General features: G+C 41.7%; 1 protein-coding gene across 9 annotated transcripts in view; it reads right to left on the bottom strand.

The window, feature by feature from the left end:
* Positions 1 to 16980, bottom strand: part of Pdlim5 (PDZ and LIM domain 5) — a 162157-nt gene extending 145177 nt beyond the window's left edge. For 8 of the 9 annotated variants that reach the window (XM_041659869.1, XM_041659960.1, XM_041660048.1 and 5 more), the window contains exons 1-2: positions 16843 to 16980; positions 13283 to 13421 (exon numbers count right to left, since the gene is read on the bottom strand). In XM_041659869.1, coding sequence (XP_041515803.1) covers positions 13283 to 13378 — 96 coding nt within the window. In that variant the 5' untranslated portion in view covers positions 13379 to 13421; positions 16843 to 16980. The remainder of the gene's footprint in view (positions 1 to 13282; positions 13422 to 16842) is intronic. The other variant, XM_041660599.1, reaches the window with a different exon arrangement.
* Positions 16981 to 17498: the final 518 nt, after the last annotated feature.

The following is a 17498-nucleotide window of genomic DNA, read 5'->3' as shown; positions in this document are numbered from 1 at the left end:
GAATACAAAAGCACTAATAACACCAGCTTCAGCAACGAATTCACCTATTTGCTTGTTTACCTCCTCCCACTGGTCCATGCTTTTAGACCTATCCCTGCCTTGCTTTGCCTTTCTTTGTGTAACAAGGAACTACATTCCCCAGGATTCCTAGCTCTCGAGCTTCTAGGTAAGTCTGACCAATAGTCAGATTGCTCCTGGGTCCTGGTAGCTCTGTTTCCAGGCCTTCTATGCTGTCTCCACTCCTGCCAGATAGCCCTACATGCAGGCTCTGGTAATATCACATTCCGTCACCCCTCAGCCCTAAGAATGGCCCTGATTTTTCGCTGTTGCCTATTTTAGTTGCTCACCAATGTGCCCTTCTCGGCATACCACAATTTATTTTATATCCATATGAAATTTTCTTACTTAAAGGATCTAGAGGTTTTACTTTACTAACAAGTCTCTGGCTTACTTAGAACCTAAAGCAAGACCTCTTTTTTCAAGAGAAGAGACAATACAAAGTCGTGACTGCTGCATCTTTGCCTGTGTTTGCCGGGTAAGGGGGTTAGAGAACAACATTCAAACTCAGAAAACAGATGCAATTATTACTTGTAACCTGGAAAAAAAAGCACTTAACAATCCTTATGTATATCTTCTGTGGACAGCATATATAAATGCTTAGTTACCACAGGAGTGGCACTACTTGAGAGGGAACGGGAGGTATGGCCTTGATGCAGTAGGTGTGGCATTGTTGTCACTAGGGGTGGGATTTGAGGTTTCAAAAGCCCAAGCCAGACCCAGCTCTCTCTCTCTTCCTGCTGCCTGTGGATGTAGAAATCTCAGCTACTTCTCCAGTACCATGTCTGCCTGCATGCCTTCATGCTTCCTGCCATGAGGATAATGGACTAAAAGTCCCAACTAAATGCTTTTTTTCATGAGCTGCTGCCGTCATGGTTACTCTTCACAGCAACAGAATGCTTACTAAGACACAAACACATCATAAAAAGCATAAAATGATAGTAAGATGGGAGCTGGAGATGGCTCAGCAGCTAAGAATACTTGCTGCTCTCCAGAGGACCCAAATTTCCTTCCCAGCATGCACAAGGTGGATCACGAAGCACAATGTCAAGAAACTGGTAACCTGTTGCCAGCTATGGCTGAATATCTCCATCATGGGTTTCAGACCAGGTATCTGGAGTCAGCTGCAACTCCAGTCCCAGGGATCAATTTTTTTCATGCACACATGGTGTAGAGACATTATTGCAGGAAAATACTCATACATAAAATCTTTCAAAAAATATATGTATTTCTAATCCAATAAGAAACAAAAACTTATAAGCTATTCACTTTGTATACATCATTTATAAAAAAAAAATTACATCAACTTGTCAACATTTTTAATTTCTAGTCCATGTCAAAATGCTGCTATTTTCCCATTTGCTGTACAAGCTTAATCACTAAGTATCCAGGCACAACTAACTCTAAGTAAAAGCAGTAATAAGAGTAACAATCCTAATACATATAGCCACATCTATATACCAAGACATGAAACTAAGCCACTTGCTAAATCGGCTCCCAGGTTTTTAAGAAACCATCATCACTGAGATGGAACTGTAAAATCGTCACCAGGTCTGGGGAGGCACTCTGCATCTAGAGCACTGCCAGTGAACTAAACTTAGAATGGATCCCTTCCTTCTTTTTACAGCAAGCTCCTTAAATAAGGAAATTTCTTTTATTAATCATTTTCAATTGGCAAAGAATTAAGTTTCAAAAAATAACTGGTTTTGTTTATCCTCCTCCTCCAGCCTGTATTTTTCCAGCACAGTAACCTCTTTCCAGCTTTTATTTCATATGCATTCTATATCTCCCTCATCCCCACCTCTATACCTCCTTCAGCCAAAAGGGGGGCAGGGTTATACTAAGAGAGTAAATGAATAACAAAAGTATAAGATGTTTAATTAGGATAAGTTAGATAATTATCTAGAAAAAAAATGTGTATCTTAATGGAAATGAAGGTTTGAAATAACAAAATAAAAACACTTTTAAAAAACTGCCCTCTCAAAAGAAAATATTTCCCCGTTTAAAATTGAACCAAACCATTTTGGTGAGTGTAACAGAAGCCAAGACAACTGACCTATGGTTACCAGTTCATTAGATAAATTAGCTTCAGGAGGTAAATGATGTGGGATTCCCCTCTGTATGCTATGAATATATTTTATTAGCACTGGTTAATAAAGAAGTTTCTTTGGCCTATGGCAGGGAAGAATAGAACAAGGCAGGAAATCCAAGCAGAGATAGAGGGGGAAAGGAAGTAAAGTCAGGGAGACATCATGTACCTGCTCAAGAAGCAAGGAGTGACAAACCACAAGTTTCACAGTAATATATAAAGTAAAAGAAATGGATTAATTTAAGATGTAAGAGTTAGCTAGAAATACACCTGAGCCATCGGCCAAATGGTATGGTAATTAATATAGCTTCTGTATGATTATTCAAGTTTGGGTACAGGAAAATGAAAGAATAGTCTCTGTTTACAGGCATTTACATTGTTCCGTAGGATTGTAGGATGGGAGTAAATGTATTTCACTGATAACTTATGGGATGGTGACTGTACCCTTTTTTCCATTGATAACATCCTATAACATTAAGATGAAATAAATTTTTTGCCTTTATGAAAGGTTTTTATCTTTTAGACTTAATTTAGCTTGAAACAGGAAGTTGAGAAATTCTAGTATCTATTGGGTACACTCCAAAGAAGTTTACTAGTGTGTATGTACAGTGTCTTCACTGTATTAATGTCTTCAAGAGGTCATTATTGCCAAGTGTAAATGGAGAAAACCAAAGCATTCCTTAAAGTAAAATATACAAAAGCAATTTCAAATGGTACGGAACAATCTAAAACACTGTTTTATTATCAGCTGTCTTTATTGTCTCTTCCTTGAGTCCCTAAATATGGATGTGAGACATCAAGATCTTTGTTTTATTTGTATTATTATGTCATTTCCTAGACTATCTAGCATATTAAAAATTTAATAAATATTTGTAGAACGGATAAATAAATTAAGAGGGAGCAACAATTATTTCTATGTACTAACATGACTAAAGCTCTGACTAGCTGAACTTTGGACTTCATGAACTTCTTGCAGCCCGCAACTAGCATGGTCAAATACTAATCTCCTCATTTTGTCCATAAATGGATTCATATTGGTCAGGCACTCATCCCATATCCAGAAAGCTGGCTGTGGCTCAGACAAGAGATAAGGGATGTAGAAAGTTACACACAAGGGCTGTTGATACTGACAGCACTCCTGGAAAGCAATAGGACAAATAGCAGACATGGCTTATCTTCTCTAGACTATACATTTATTTATAACTAAACTTATTCTTTACCACAAGTGAAAACTATTCCCTAAAACAACCGCTTCTCATTAGAAATACACTCTATCATGTCACTTTGAAAGGAAAAACAAAATCAAACAAACAAACAAAAAAACCTACAATGACTGCCTATCACTGTGGATAGTTGTCTGTCTAGTGGGATGCACCAGGGTATCAGACTTTCTTTCAAATCTCTTTGATGATAGTTTATGCCATGACAGATGTAATAAGAAAATGAACCACAGTCTTAGCTAGGTTTTCTACTGCTGTGATAAAACAACACAATAAGAAGAGTCTTGGAAAAGAAAGGGTTTATTTTGCTTATGATTCCATATTATTGTTCATCACTGAAGGAAGTCAGAGCAGAAATTCAAACAGGACAGGAACCTGGAGGCAGGAGCTAATGCAACACCATGGAGGGGTGCTGATTACTGGCTTGCTCCCCGTGACTTGTTCAGCCTTCTTTTTTATAGAACCCAGGACCACCAGTCCAGGGTGTTCCCATCCACAATGGGCTGAACCCTCAGCTACCAATCACTAATGAAGAAAATTCCCTATACACTTGCCTGCCTACAACCCAATCAAATGGAAACCTTTTCTCAATCTGTGGACTGCCTATCGTCACTCCTAACACCATCCTCATCACCATATGAACCTCTTTATTGCTCATTCTGCTTTAGACACACTGTACAATCCCCTCATCTACCTCTGCCTTTCTCTTGCTTACTTCAGTCCCAAAACTTTCTATTCCTTGGGCATGCTAAGCAATTTGCCCTCTGGAGAAACATAACTCATTGAACTATGTGAAATGTTGGAATATGGGGCCATAAGTATCTTTTGTGCATAGCACTAAAGGGCAGAATTAGAACTGCTGGGTCAAATCCATATAAAATTATTCTGACTGCACAGAACATCACAGGATTACCATCTAGCCAGAAGCTATCTGGTAAAGAACAAGGGCATACCAGTCCTCCCCATAAGTCCCCAAATGGACCTGTCAGTCAGCAGGTTGGGAAAATACCCCTTGGGAAAAGCTATTTGTTCTAGAGATTTTAGATACAATATAGAACTTTCCTAGAATATAGATTGGTACAATGATCTCTTTGGCCAATGCTTGCTCACAGCTGTTGAGAGTGCTGCAGTAATTTACTCTGCAATTAAACTCTACCTATCTTCTACACTGGGCAAGATTAGAGGTGTGTACTGACATGGCCAGTAGAACACACATACTCAGCTGTCCCTGGTGACAGGGTATAAAGATTAAAAGAATTTTTACTACAGTTCAGCTGGTTTCAAGTCCTGGGCCTATCTAGTTATTAGTATGTAGCTTATAATATATTACTTATTTGGTTATTAGTATACAACTTAGACTATATTACTTAACTTGCATGTTTCTTCATCTATAAATTAAGAGATTTAAAATGAAGATACTTTCCACTGGAAATGTTAAGAGGAATTAATATACTGTTACACATGAACAAAACACCTGCAATAGGACGTAGACAAAAACAAGGGCTCATAAGTGTCAGCATGTTTCCACCACCACGGTTTAATACAGAAAAGGAAGGAGTCCCAAGGAAGGGTGCCTTGTCAGACATTTTAAAGAGCACGCAACAGTTCACAGAAATTCAAAACTCTTCACATTTAAGTATTTACAGCAGTACAATAAAGGGTGAATTTATCACGCTCCACAAGCTGACCAAGCACCTTCTAAAGGCCAGCACCTTGTCAAATCATTAAAGAGAGCGGCAGAAGAGTGGGACACAAAACCATGCAGTGCACCAGGCAGCTAGAGCAACTCCAAAAGTAACAACTTTCAAACTCTTAAATATGGTTTGCTTAACTGTTCAAACAGCTATGACAGAGCTGTGTCAAAAAATGATTCCAGAAAGGGGCAGGGGTAGAAAAGTGGAGAAACAGCTGTCAGTAATGTGCTTGCAAAGCCAACAGGAGAACCTAAGGTTAGCACTCACATTTAAAAAGACAGAAACAAAAGCAGGTAAAAGAGCCTATGCCTGTAATCCAGGAGCAGCAGAGACAAGAGGATCCCTGGGGCTCCCTGACAACCAGCCTAGCCAAATCCATGCACTCCACATTTGGTGAAAGACCTAGTCTCAAAAAATAAGATGTTAAGTGGCTGAGTATCAGTTGTTGACCTCTGGCCTTCACAAGCGCACACGCGCACACACACACACAATCATCTTTTGTCATGTATTGGGAGAACTGTGGTAACAGAGAGAAAATCTGCTTTTAAAAAAAGCAAGAAAGAAAAAACTATTAATAAAATTTCTGGATAAAGAAATTTTTAAATCCCTAAGAAATTAGCTATTTCATTTCCAAAGACAGAACAATTTTCTTTCATCTGATTGCAAGTAGAAAATAATGAACCACTTTAAGATGGAGAAATCGTAGTGTATCACTTGTAATTAAACCTGAAAAAGGAAAACAGCTGGAACTTGGCCCATCTGATTGACAAAGATCAAAGTCTGCTGAGACTCACAGGGATGGGGAAACAGCCAGGCTCATATCACAGGTATGAGTCTACAGAGACATTTTGCAATACCAACCAAAATTACAAACGTATTCAAGCATTTAACTTGCTGTTCCATTTCTAGGAATTCTTCTAACAAATATAATGGTGTGTCTGTGTGCGCACTTGCATGCAAAAATTATACCTGTGTCAGTAAATACAAAAGACTTAGGATAAACCTAAGAGTCCAATGATATAAACTGCTAACACAAATTATGACATATCCAAACACAGGGTTTTTTTTAAAAAAATAAAGATATGCTAACTGATTTTAAAAGAAAAAAAAGAGACTGCAAAAATTTTCTTTATTGTAATATTAGTTCTTGTGTTATGAAAAGGATATGTTATTAGTTATGTGATGTACACATTATCTCCAGAAATATAAACAAGAAATTACTAAAACTGAAAGTTTCAGAAAGAAATGAGTAACAGGGCAAAAACATTCACATCTTTAAATTCTAATCTATATGAATGTTTTTCTGAAGAAAACGTTTATAGCAGGAAGGGGTAAAAGATTAAGCAAGATTTCTTAAACACCAAATTTGACGAAGTCTGTAGGCTCTCAACTTTTTTCTCTTTTCACTTTTTTTTTTACATTCTTTCCTGTTAATGCTCAATATTCACTTTATGACCCTGCGTTTATTTAAGCCTCCCTGGGCCATGTGCTGCCACTATTTAGCCCTCAGTGAGCACTAGAAGCCTAAATGCCAACAAACAGGGTAAACTCTGTCCCAGTAACTGACAGATAGATAAATGGATAGCAACATATCTATGGGCAATAAAAGAAACTAGAGTATCTGTTGAAAGTGTAGATTACTCCACTTACTCAACACGAAAGGTAAAGAAGAAAGGGCAATGTGAATACTAAAACTGACTGGGCAGATGGCTCAGCAGTTAAGAACATTGCTGCTCTAGCAGAGGACCTAGGTTTGACTCCTAGAACCTACGTGATGACTTACAACAGACCCTAACTCCAGTGCCAGTGGGGAACCCAGTACTTTCTTCTGGCTTCTGTGACACCTGCAGTCCACTTACATTCATGCTCACAAAACACTCATACACATAAAGTAAAAATAAATGCATCTTTAAGGGGGAAAAAAAGAAAGTCCACTTAAACAGCATGTACTGCTTTGTCCATTTCATTTATTACCTAAAGAAACACTCTGATTTTCTCTCTTCGTGTAGAAATTGAACCGCCTTCTCAGTGTTGGCTGGGCGGTGCTCTGCCTCTGAAGCAGCTGAGGATCAATGAAGTGACTGCCCTTTAGTTACTCAATTAACGTTTCCCTTCCATTTCCCCTACATCATTTACTTCCGCACACAGACAAACACTGCTATTTCGCATGACAGTGTATCACTTTGTCAAGTTCTTCCACCCATACTCAATCTCTGTTCCAGCTCAGGAACTGAAATAAGGGCCTAGAGTCTCACTTACCAAAACTGAAGCACAATAAATAATCCCCTTGAAGAAGCCAAAGAAACAGGCTCCTTTCTGTCAAAACCAGTATTAGCATCTAGGTTCATGAATCTTACCAAGATTTCTCCGCCATTCAGTCAGAACTGGGAGAAAGGCTATGACTCAACTTGAGGAAATGGGAACGCAGGCAAGAAGGACTACACGTAGGATGTTAGAAACAAAGGCAGCAGGCTGACCGCATGCTCACATGCACCTGGCCCACAACCACCAAAAAAGGTCTCAGAACTAACCAAAAAAGCCACAGGCTTCAGTCAGCCCTCTTCATTTATGTGAGCAATACTAACTCTTAAGTAATGAAATCCTTTTCTTCTCTTCTCTACTTAAGTTTAAAGCCCTACAGTATTGTTTCTTCCAGGAGATAAGAGTCCTTCTTACCCATAAAATTCTCTTCTTAAAAATAACTTCTCTAAAAACACTAAAAAAACCAGTGTTTGGTAAAAAGCAAATAAGCTTAAAATTCTTTAAAATTACTCATTTGTAATAAAATACATTGATTTTATTGCTTTACAATAGAAAAGCATTTTCAGAATTATCTAAAGGTGGTTGCACATTTGTGACCACAAAGAGAAAACCACATCAGACAAGTCAGAATTCTGAGTCCCTCCCCCCACCTACCCCCTCTCAAAAAAAAAGCAATATTTTAAAAGCAGAGAGTGAATATACATAGGAAATATACATTATGTACTTATATAAACTAAATTAACATTGTAACTGGACACCGTGAGTCAACAGCTTTAAACTAACAATGAACCCGTTTATTCAAAGTAAGATAGTTCTCTTCCTTTCTTTAAACTGGTCTGAACTGGTTTGAGCCGGTCTGAACCGGTCTGAACCGTTCAAGACCGACAAACATGACACACGCGACAAAGCTACACATGCGGCAAACATGACACGCATGAAAAGCGCAACATGCGTTGCCGATTCGACACGCGTGTCAGATGACATGCCACGCGTGACCGAAACGGCACGTGTGGCCAAAACGACATGTACGTCAGGGCCATCACGTGTGTCCAGTGTGGCTGCCGTGACGGATACAACATGCATGTCGCCTTCGACCGGCGCGCCGAATGTGGCAGGTGTGCAGCATCGGGAATGCGAGCGCGCCCCAACACGCGTGCTGCATGTCGTATCTGCCGCGCGTGCTGCATCTGGCGTGTGTGTAGGCTCGACCACGCCTGTTGTGCTTTTCATGCGTGTTGCATTTGTCACATGCGCGTGTCATGTTTGTTCATCTAAATCTGGCTTAAGGGGCCTGCAGGGTGTTTCAGCCTGTTATCCAGGAGAGCAACTGCAGCTGGCCTGGCTGGAGAAGCGTTCCCTGTATTCACGGCTTAGCTGGGAGTCAAGCCACGACAGTGTACTGAAAAATGGCAGAAAAAGTGGAGGTATTCAAATTTCATCCCTTGAGGACCATTTCAATTAATGCCTTTTTTTAAAGTAAATCCCTCCAAATACAAAAGATTTACACACACCAAACCTGAAAAACACTGGCCAACATGTTTGTCATTTCATGAGATAGGTGTAACAGACTATCCAGTACTGCAGGGTGGTGCTTAGTTCTTTAGCATATTAATTCTGTACTCCTCAGAACTTGGTATCTTCCTCAGTGGCTTCTAGGAGGAATGTCCATGACTTCCAAGTATATGAATTCCCAGCCAAGTGTTTCACAACTGTCTTTCTATATTCTATGATATCTCACCAAACTGAGTTCCATACTTGAGAAAATGGTCTATTTATTAAACTTTTTAACTCGAAATGAAACTGTATGAATTTAAAACAATTTCTTCTCCTCTAACCCTTGAGAATCAATGGAATATTTTTTTAAAAAAAATCTAACCTCATTCTAAACTCCTAAAGCAACTTCTAAAACATGTCTAATGGAGAACTGGGTGATCACTGGAGAAATCCAAATTCTAGTAATGAAGACTCTCTGGGGTCACACAGCAAATAACGACACAGCAGGTACTGCAACTTTGAGATCCTAAATCAAAAAAAAAAAACGCTTATATCTAAAAGGTCCTTATAACTCCACCAAGAAGAAGAAAAAAAACAGCTTGTCAAAATATAGCCTTGAATTGTGCAACTAGTCTCCTATTTCTTCTTATAAAATACACTGGCAAAGACCAACGAACCCACAGTGCTCCAGAGAAACCCATCCATCCCACATTCCATGGCTTCAGGGCTATTCCCATAAACACAGGGTCATGAAAAGCGGCCTGCAAACTCCAGCAGCAACACTCCAGTTAAAGAGAAAACTGAAGACAGTGGCAGAACGTGCTGTTCTCACAGTCTGAGCATCCTTTAGAAAAGTCAGCAGGCACTGCCCAGCCTACCTTAGAAACCTACCAACAAAATACTGCACAATACAGATGATGAACCAAGAAATGTGAAGCTTAGTTTGCATTCTTTATGAACCAGTTCAGCATATTAATACACTAAACACTAATATAACAAAATTTCGGAGAAATAGAATGTTCAAGTCCTTGCCAGCAGCTTACTTACCTCAAAGTTAACTTAATACCCCAAAGTTTCAGTGTTCTAAGAAATGGAAATGGCCCTTTAGTTCAACACATCCTATCCCAAGAAAAACTGTGTGCTTCTGAATTCTAAAAATAAAGATACACAAGCGTCTGGGTTTCTCTTTTTCTCCATTTTCAATTATAACATACCTTAAGTAAAAATATTAATTAACAATATATTAACTGCCATATTCCCTAGAACTGAGGGATTTGTTTCACACTCCTAAATAACTTTCATTTTTATTACACATTATTACAAAAGACATTAACTGAGAGATTTTAATGTATCAAACTTTGCTAAAATTTTCATATGCATCATTACATAAAACAATCACTAAATTACATATCTTAAGGCACACTGTCAGGTTTTAACTGCTTCTTAATGCTATTAATTAAAGAACACGGTGATCACAAAAAAAATCCTGCAATTCTACATAAAAAAGCAGAATAAATGTAATCAGAGGGGTAATTAAAATAAGTAAAGCATTTGTAGCATTAATAATCTTAACGCAATATAAATGTTATTAGGCACAAATTTTTCATTAGACATTATTATTGGGCATGTTTAAAATAAATCATACAAGGGGTTAAAAATAACTACACTAAAAGGCCAAGAGCCTTGCAGCCAAGTTGAGCCAACATTCCCTTCTCTCCTCCCCTCCCCTCCCAATCCTGTCCAGTCCAGAATGAATTGCATGCCCCACTGCTCAGGCCCAAAAAGGTCACAGGAGATGGCAGACACTTTTGTAAGAGAACAGAAATAACTCAGCAGCTTTGTTATCGTGGTTGCTTTTAATCAGTGTGTTCAAAATCCTTTAATTAGCACTCTGTCTACACAGGGAAAGCATTTGTGGGCCAGGGAAAAACATGCATGCATGTATATATGCAGTGTTCCCTTGTATCGGCATCGCAACATTGAGCTAGCACCTCACTGTCTGCCAGGGAACTGGAGCACAGAAAACTCTGTGATGTTGGCACAACACAACAGATATGTATGTTTTACACCCTTATTACCAAGCAACAAAGCAATGATGGAGTTTGCTTCATTGAGGTACAATTTCTGGCCCTTTTCTCAGCAAAGCTTGAAATACTTTAAACTAAGGGTGGTGAGACGGCTGAGCAGGCAAAAGGTCCCTGAGCTCAGTCCCAGGAAGTCCCAGGGGGAAGGAGAGAAGAGACTCCTGCAAGTTGTCCTCTGACTTGTACCCTGTACCACAGCATGCTCCAGCACAAGTACTCGCATGCATGCACATGCACGCACACACAAGTAAACAATACGTACTGGAAGAAGCTTTTAAACAACAATTTCTTTAGTAAATTAAAATAGGAAACGAAACGTTAATATTAAAAAAGTTACGATAAAACCGTAATATTTCACCCTCATCACAGATCTTCAGTACAGAAGTCCTACCTCACATGACTAAACTAAATCCTAACACAACACTTTCACATGGAAACTGCACATTTAAAATGAAACACAAAGTCTTAGAATATTATTTAAATACACTCTCCTGAAAAATACAATTAACCTAAAATCTAAAAAAAAAAATATTTGCAACAGTTAAAAATAAGCTATTTGTAAATTTGCTGCCAAGAAATAATAGAACTCCATTATTTAAAAGGAGATTTGTAATATCTGTAATAAGCAGGAGGCATAAACTTTACTTAAATAAAAGGAGGAGAAGAAGAAAAAACAAAGAAGGAAAGGAGGAAAGGAGAGAGGGAGGAAGGGAGGGAGGGAGGGAGGGAGGGAGGGAGGGAGAAGGAAGAAAAGAAGGCCAGGAGGTATGTAGGGTGAAAAGGAAGGGAGGGAAGGAGGGAGGGAGGGAGGGAGGGAGGGAGGGAGGGAGGGAGGGAAGGAAGAAAGAAGGCCAGGAGGTATGTAGGGTGAAAAGGAAAGGAGAGAGGGAGGAAGGGAGGAAGGGAGGGAGGGAGGGAGGGAGGGAGAAGGAAGAAAAGAAGGCCAGGAGGTATGTAGGGTGAAAAGGAAGGGAGGGAAGGAGGGAGGGAGGGAGGGAAGGAAGAAAGAAGGCCAGGAGGTATGTAGGGTGAAAAGGAAAGGAGAGAGGGAGGGAGGGAGGGAGGCCAGGAGGTATGTAGGGTGAAAAGGAGATGGGGGGAATGTGACTCTAAAGAAACTTAGAGAGGAAATCAAGGTTTTATCGTAACTTTTTTAATATTAACTTTTCGTTTCCTATTCAGAAGACTATGTAACAAGTAGAAGGCTGGGAAGATGGCTCACTGAGTAAAAATGCTTGCTGTGCAGGCCTCTGACACCCGTATTTAAAAGGCTGTGTCAGTGGGCAGACAGGCCATCCCAAGAAAGCTCACTGACCAACCAGTCTAATGGTGAACTTATGGTTCAGGGATTCCCTGTCTCACAGCAGTAAGGCAAACAGTGATGGAGGCAGACACCCAACTTCCTGTCTGGCCTGTCCATGAGTGTGCACACCAATACTCACATACGTACAAATACACACACACACACACACACACACAAGGAAGTTATGCAAATAAATAATAATAATAATTCCCTTTTGGTGAGTGAAACTGTGCTTGACACAGTCCCAATAAATAGAAGTCTTAATTATTCCTTTTTCAGAATCATTAAGACATTCTAAAGTCAGACACCTCTACTCTCAGCACTCAGGAGTTAGAGTTCAGTGTATCACTATGAGTTCAACGCAAGCCTGCTCTACACAGCAAGTTCCAGGCCATCCAGAGCTACAGTGAGTCTCAACTATTTTCTCCCATGACTCATTCCTTTTCTCTCTCTCTCTCTCTCTCTCTCTCTCTCTCTCTCTCTCACACACACACACACACACACACACACACACACTGCATTCAGCTAAATCCCAATGGGGTAAAAAGTCAAATCCCAACTAGTCATAGGCTGACAGTCTAGCGGGAGATCCACACCCTTCACTCTCTCCACAGATCTGAGTGGCTTTTTTCCATCTTACTCATGACTATTGCCTCCACCAGAATATGGGGTGAGGAAACAATACCAAATCCAGTCATGACAGTGTTGGGAACTGAAAGGAGCCACTGAAATTTGATAGTACAATGCCACACAGTATTTTTGAAGAAACTAAAGCCCAGAGAATTTCCCAAACTAGGGGCAATTCAAAATCTTAGCATTAGCTCCTAGGTTAGAGGTTTTCTATTTTGGTTTTGTTAATATCGGAGGAAGTGAAAACAAGTTGAACAGAAATAAAATTGTCCTTGTTAAGTACCTTCCCTCGTCATCTTTATTAGATAGCCAAACTTGATAAGAGGAAACAAAGATCCCACACGTGTAGAAAGTGTAGTACAAGTCAACAGAGACTTGAGTAGCACAGTCCTGAGGGTCCCAGGACCAAACAGTGGATGAATGGAGTAACATCTGAAAAGGGTGCTTACACTAGAGATTGTCAGGGGCATGTTGAAATCCTTGCCACCTTGGAGACGGAAGCCCCAAGGGGCTGGGCCGACCAACGACACACTGTAGTTGCTCATGGTTCCAAGGTTCGATGTGGAGTTCCAGAAAAAATGCAAGAAACTACAAAAGAAAGTTAGATGGTTAGTAAAAATGTTTATTAGAAACCGAATTACATATAATCAATGCATTGTCTATCAAGCCAACAAAACTATTCAGTATTTTGGGTTGGGATGAAAGGACATACAGATTATATCTAGCAAACTCTTGATTAATCTCAGCTGAGGAAAAGGAATCCATGAGCTAATCAACATTTATTTAATGCTCATGCCAACTCCCCGTCAGAAAGTACTCTTAGACATCTGTCCAGGTTTACAAATTGCAAAAACCAAACTTTGTGGGTTCTCACATACGAACTTCAATATCTTATTGGCGGAATTATATACCCAGACAGAATGTGATTTTACGTTGACTATAACTCAGTGTGACTGTCCTGCTGCAACTGTCCTCAGCAGGAACACTTTGGATCTCACTCACTTCAGTCATGTGACCACATCACAGAACTGCAGGTCTGTTGGCTCTGTTTGTGTCTTCTAAATAATTAACTATTCAAAGATGAGATGAGCCCAAACGATTCTAATTAAGGACGGTAACTCATAGTCTCTTCTACAGGAATATGGTAGTTCCCACAGTCAAGGGAATTTCAAGTGTTGCTCTACTCTCAGTGGGTTCAGACATCTACTTGTGCTTCTGAATTTAGTATGCTGGGACAGAAGTTTCAGTGGGTTTTAAAAGTAGAAAAGTATATTAAGGCAGGAAAGATAAGGCGGCTGATGTTATCGGTTCAGATTTTCTAAGGAAGAATGATGCTTGTCTTAAACTGGGGGTTTTGTGTTGTTGTTCTTTGTTGATTTGTTTGTTTCTGGGGTGAGAATTGAACCTAAGGCCTTATTGTCTTTTTATACAGGCAATGCTAGGCTATATTCTAGAACAAGTGGTATTTTAGTCTAAATTTTTGTTTTCTTTTATACTCATATCATCCAGCAGAGAGTAAGTCTCCTGAGCCAGTAAATGAGGCTATACTAACCATAACTGAAATACAAGGTTAACCTTAATGAAACCAAATTGGAGCCTTTAAAAATTACCATGATACTGTCCTTTTTTCCCCTGTCTTGTTGTAGTGAGGCTCATAATGACTCCAGGGTAGATCTTTCAAAATTTACTTAACAGTGTCCTATTAATAATTGAAGGCATTGGGAAGAATGAAGGTAGTTTCCTCCTTAAAAAGAATATTAAAGACATACAGTCATTCCATTTAAAAAGTATGGCAGTATAATTTCATAACTTTAAAAACACTTGTCAAAACAAAGCTTTAAGGGATGGAAATATAGCTCAATGGTAGAGTTTGTCAAGCATCTGTGAGAGCTTAGGACCAATTCCCAGTGCAAAAACAAACAAGCAAACAAAAATATATTTCTGACTTCCATAGAAAATCTGTCATGCTATATCAACCACCTTCATATACTATGTTTTAAATCCACACAGAGGTCTAGCCATCCTATCAAGGCCAGCAGCAGATGTGCCCCTGAGCAGAAGGCAAACAAATTCCTTCTTCTCAAAAGGGTAAAAATCTAGTTTCTAAAGGAAAGTGACTTGAGGGACAATGTGCAATGTGAAGCTTTTCAGATGGAGAGGTAGCGCTGAACTACTACAGAGTGCCATTGCTTTAGCACAGACACTCTCCCAGGGAAGCAAGGAGCTGGAGGAAGCTCGGCATAGCCTTCACATTCTTCCCTTGGCTCAGGTAAAGATTAAAAAAAAGACAGTAAGCAATGGCCATACCCAAAGGGCGTCAGAAGTCAAACCGTTAAACTGCAGGTGAAAAACGAATGGGAGGGAATTAATAACATGCCACACAATATCGCTTTTCCCTTAGAAAAAGATCTCTGCAGGAACAGTAGAGAAAGACCAGCAGAGGCAGTCTTGATAATGACATGCAGTACAAATAAATCTGTAAGCCAACCTATACTTCACAGGCCACTGTCCTTTTCTAATCTTTAACTATGTCAAGGGAAGAACGTGAAAGTTATGCTGAATTTCCTCCCGGTTCCACGCTTCCCTAGGAGAGAAGGTATTTTATGTATGTATCAACTGGCATCCATGTATTTTCCCTTTTCTTAGGGACTCCCTTCCCGATTTCTCCCATTTGTTATTAAAATTTCTAGCACTGGCCAGGTCAGCCACACCATAAAACCGGTTGTCTTTTTCTCTAACTTCCCCTTCTGCTAGCTTCACTTGGAATTCATTTGTCTTTAAATACTCTGATCCTTAAGCAATGACAATATTTTTATTGGCCTTTTCCAAGTCTCCTCCATGTGGTTATTAGAGCCCAAACCCTAAACCCTAAAATACCAACAGAACAGGCAGGAAATAACAGCTTATTCTGCTTTCAAACAAGTAAAAATGTTGGAATTTCTGCGGAGTTCTGGGGGGTTTTGGAGGGAGGGGGACTATCTAAATTATTCTTCCATCTAGAGCTAGTGAGGGAGGCTGGAGGTGGTTTCCCCACACTTCTAAGTTCGCTTCCTTGGTGAGCGAAAAGGGAGAGAGACCCACCTCTAGGGACAAGCCCTTCATTTAAAGAAGACTGTCTAGAGATTCTTTCTCCCCTGCTGAGATAGAATGGTGAGAGGGTTGAAGAACTCAGGCGCAAGAGGAAAGCGGACCAGACGTTTCCCAGCTGAGGTTCACGCCTAGCCCTGTTGGCCAAATAAGGTTCCCCAGCCAGCAATTTCCGTGGCAGGCGGGTTCAGACGTCCTCGGGTCAAGGAGGAGGACCTGGGATAGGATCCGGCGATCACACCCTAGACCTGCCCTGCCCAGCCCAGCCACGAATTTTCTTTCCAAGTTCTGCCCAGTCCAGACGCCCTTCCTTTTTCCACTCATTGTCAAACGCAGCAGAAGCGCCGTCCGGCAAAAGCCCCAACAAAGTAAACCGATTTCAAAACCCCGGCGATCACGACCAATTTGCCAGATGGGCTTTATTTCTGGGCGCAACGACTTTGCCCCCAGCAGGTTACACAATGGCAAAAAATGAACGGAGGGGAAAGAAGCGCTTCTCCGTCGCCTGGAATCCAGCAAACAAAACAGCGCCGCTCTCCCATACAGGCGCACCTTCTCCGCACGCCCGAGCGTCCCGGGGGGCCCGAGGTGCTGCCCCTCGCCGCCTGCCCGCGCTCACGGCGGGCGCCCCCTGGCGCGCCCGGCTCTCCCGAGCGCCAGTCCCCGACAGCCCCGACTGCGGGGCTCCCTCCTGCCCGCCGCGCGCCTGCTCCCGCGCCGCCCTCCCTGCCCCGGGGACCTCTGCCACCTCCGCCACCGCGCGCACCCAGAGCACCTGAGGAGCCGCGGCTCCCCGGGGGGACGCGCGCCCGATCCTCCTCCAGCCCCGCGGTCCCCGGCGCGCAACACCCCGCCACCTCCTTCGCCTCCTCTCCCCCGGAGCGGATCATGACGCGCTCCTCCGCCGCCCGCCGCCGCTCACCTCCGGACCCGCGCGGCGCAGCCTCCGCCTCCGATCAGCGCTGACAAGTGGCTCCCGGTGCCTGTGCGCTGTCCCCTCTCAGACCGGCGGGGAACTTCCGCCTCCGCGCTCGCCCCGCCTCGCCCCGAGGCTGGCCACGCCCCTCCGCGCCTGGCCACACCCCGAAGCCGGGCTGGGCGGGGCCGCGCCTAGCAGGGTTTAGAAGGCGGCGGCTTCTCCAGGCAGGGTGCCGGGACTTGCTGGGGCTGGCTGCTGCGGCCTCAAAACAATTCCCCTGTGGAGTTTCGGTGGGTGTAGTCTCCGGGGATTTCGAATGGTACCTGGCAGAGAGCTAGGCTTCCGCTTCTCTGTTTTGTGTCTGAGCGCTTTTCACTCTGCAGAAACTTGAATTGACCCGCAGTTGGTCTAGCTAAAAATAGAAAGGGGCTTTGGCTGAATCTCTCGCGACGCAAGTTCAGCGACTACCGCCTGGTTTCGTGAAAGACGTCTGTGTACTCTGAGAAGTGCAAACTCTGAAGTTTGCTTGTCAGCAAGGTGAAAATCGCTAACCCTAATAGGCAGAAGTTAAATCTGTCGTCGCGCTAGAAGACAGCCATAGAAAGTAGAGGCCAAAAGTGATTCAGGCACTATATCCTCGACTTCTTTTTCTAAGTTCA

This window comes from Microtus oregoni, unplaced genomic scaffold (genome assembly GCF_018167655.1).
Source record: "Microtus oregoni isolate MIOR12 unplaced genomic scaffold, Mior012 000000F_ref0000247, whole genome shotgun sequence".
Lineage (NCBI taxonomy): Eukaryota > Metazoa > Chordata > Mammalia > Rodentia > Cricetidae > Microtus > Microtus oregoni.
The sequence above is the reverse complement of the archived record's forward strand: the minus strand, read 5'-3'. Positions and strand labels throughout refer to the sequence as shown.